This window comes from Centruroides sculpturatus, unplaced genomic scaffold (assembly GCF_000671375.1).
Source record: "Centruroides sculpturatus isolate CEXI.00-Female unplaced genomic scaffold, Cexi_2.0 scaffold2813, whole genome shotgun sequence".
NCBI lineage: Eukaryota > Metazoa > Arthropoda > Arachnida > Scorpiones > Buthidae > Centruroides > Centruroides sculpturatus.
Window position 1 is genome coordinate 4,224 of NW_019387155.1, and position 3,054 is coordinate 7,277.

Genomic DNA, 3,054 nt, shown 5'->3' on the forward strand with positions numbered 1-3,054 from the left:
CTGGGTCTTCCTCAAATTTTTTATTTCATTTTAACGAAAGAAGGAGAGAAAATAGGGGAAGGGAAGAAGGTGGGAGTGGAGATAGAAAGAAGAGAAAGGAAGGATTCTCTCGGAGGATATACAAAAAGTTACTACTCCAAGATTAATATTGGCATGCAGTTTTTAGGCTGATCCTCATGTAACAATTTTAGTAAAATCTACCATAGAGAAGCAAAGAATGATTAATAATGTATAAATACTGTAATCATAAAGCAACTATACACGTACAGTAGATAAAAGTTTAACGTTATTACTTGATTATCAAGTTTGATTATTGATAATATATAAATACTAGTAAACTATGAAACATGAATAAACTAAGAAACTTGTTTCTTATTTTATTCATATTTAAATATCTAGAAGGAAAAATAAGTATTAATAAATAATAATTAAAAAATTTTTATTACAGGATCATGCAATACACAAGTGTAATCACGAACTCTACGGATTCGCCTTCTACAGAATCATCAAGTATCGCCATAAAAATCCTTGTTGGCATTATCCTCTGTCTTATAATATTTCTTTCTATAACAGGAAATATTCTAGTTTGCATCGCTATATGCACCGATCGTCGTCTTAGAAAATTGGGTAATTTATTTCTAGTGTCCTTGGCTGTCGCAGATTTATTTGTGGCGGCGTTAGTGATGACCTTTGCAGTTGCAAACGATTTAATGGAGTATTGGGTATTTGGACAGCAGTTCTGTGACACTTGGACAGCGTTTGATGTTATGTGTTCTACAGCTTCTATTCTTAATTTATGTGCCATTAGTCTCGACCGATATATACATATTAAAGATCCGTTGAGGTACACTCGATGGATGACAAAAAAGATTGTTCTACTGAGTATAGTCGCTATATGGTTATTATCGGTATTAGTGTCGTTTCTACCTATTTCTCTTGGTTGGCATAAACCAAAGAACCATATTCAAAAAACTATCGAAGAAAAACCCGTTTGTGCATTAGAATTGACAGCGTTATATGCTGTAGTATCATCTGTTATTAGTTTTTATGTTCCATGCATTGTAATGGTTGCTTTGTACAGTAGATTATATTATTACGCGAGAAAACATGTCGAAAGTATTAGAGCTGTGACCAAAATTACTCCATGTGATCAAATAAACAATCCAATAAGATCACTCAGCCATAGCTCTCATATTACGACTGATCACAAAGCAGCCATTACACTGGGTATCATTATGGGTTCGTTTTTAGTGTGTTGGATGCCATTCTTCTGTATCAACATTGTCGCTGGATTTTGTAAAACATGTATTTCTGACGACGTCTTCAAGACACTTACGTGGCTGGGATATTGTAACTCTGCTTTAAATCCAGTTATTTATAGTATTTTTAACACGGAATTCCGTGATGCTTTTAGAAAAGTATTAGTTACGTATTTCCATACTGACTGTTGTTCCGTGAGTAGATGTCATTCCTACCATAAATCAAGAAAAAGTCGAACCTGCGATGGAAAATTGTATATGGCACCTTCCGGTTTTAATCAAAGAACGGATGATCCTTTGAAAGAAACAAATGGTGACAGTACACAAATATAACATTTGCAAAGAAAATATTTGAGAATATTTTTGAAATTATCGTCATAATTAATTAATTAGATAAGTAAATACTGTATTGTGTTTAATCGATGATGAAACCCACCGACATTTTTCGTTTTAAATCATTTTAAACGATGTTAATAACTATAATTTACATGTTACGACAATCAACATAAAAACGAACTGTTTTTACATTAATGTTCGGCGAAGAAAAGTTAATGACAACTAAACAATAAATAAAAACAATAGAATATATTTCATGTATTTCAAAAAAAGAAATGAAAAAGCTGATGATGCGGTAAAAGAATGGTGCACATGAAAAATGCATGGATAGTGCATCCATTCTACGAATGCCATCATTATGACTCAGATGACTCTGCATAAAATTACCTTAAAATATCTCCTGGTCTTTCTAANATTTTTAGATATCTTAAATCACGTCTCCATTAAAATTTAAAGTAAAAACGAAACGTTTGTTAACTAGATCAATAAAAATATATTTGAGATTGAATTCGACACAATAATGTAATTGTTAATTTCCTTCGTACCTCGGCAATGCTTCGACATCAACGTTAAAAATAAAAAGAATCACATTTAAATAAGACAATATTTTACATTTTTCTTAATCTGTATTTATTTCTGAATTTTAACTAAAGAAGAAAATTGCATTTTAATGTATTGAAATTTAAATAAGATCATTAAAATATTACAAACGATTTAGTTACTTTTAAAAAACCATTTTATTTATTCTTATAACTTTAAATAATTTATTACTCGTGTTCAGGATACTTTGAAGTATCAGTAATATTTAAAAAAAAAGACGAAACATTTGTGAATTTGTCGGATTCTTAATGTAAACAAGGTCATCTTATCTATAAGACCTGTTTTTTTTCTTCTTTTTATTTCCCCTTTCTTTCTTGTTCCTATTCAAAACATTCTACTACTATATATACATATATATAGATGCATATAAATATATCAGATGCAAGGTAAGACATACAAATTTTGTTTCTCACGTTTCGGAACTTACATATCAGCCTTAAATCTATAAAAAAAAAGAAAAAAATCTGAGGAATATACTAAAGCCTTCGTTGTTTCTGTAATAAATAACTTTATATAACTCTCACGAAGTAGTAAAACTTGTAAAAATTTCGAATAATTTACAAACTCCGAACATATCTAAAGTACATTTACTTTTTTCTCCACTAAAAAATGAATAATAAATTTTATCAACTTATGAAAATTACTTTTTAAAGTCTCAACTAAAACGAAATAAAAAAAGTTTTCTGAAGTAAAATTTTCTTGTTTAATTATAATATATAGTTTCTTTCGGAAATAAGTTAAATCATTTATATATATATTATATATTATATGAACATAAGAATGGTTTTTGTTGCCATAAAATAAATAACATTAACTATATTTTACTATTTTTATATTATATATTAATTAAAAAATTTAA

General features: G+C 28.8%; 1 protein-coding gene across 1 annotated transcript; it reads left to right on the top strand.

The window, feature by feature from the left end:
* Nucleotides 1–444: 444 nt before the first annotated feature.
* On the top strand, nt 445–1,819 carry LOC111616214 (dopamine receptor 1-like). The gene has a single exon (XM_023357643.1). It carries the CDS (start codon nt 453–455, stop codon nt 1,590–1,592), a length of 1,140 nt encoding a protein of 379 aa, XP_023213411.1. The 5' UTR covers nt 445–452; the 3' UTR covers nt 1,593–1,819.
* The last annotated feature ends 1,235 nt before the right edge of the window (nt 1,820–3,054 follow it).

Excerpts from the sequence above, each read along its gene's own strand:
- LOC111616214 (XM_023357643.1), top strand. The coding sequence starts at position 453 with ATGCAATACACAAGTGTAATCACGAACTCTACGGATTCGCCTTCTACA.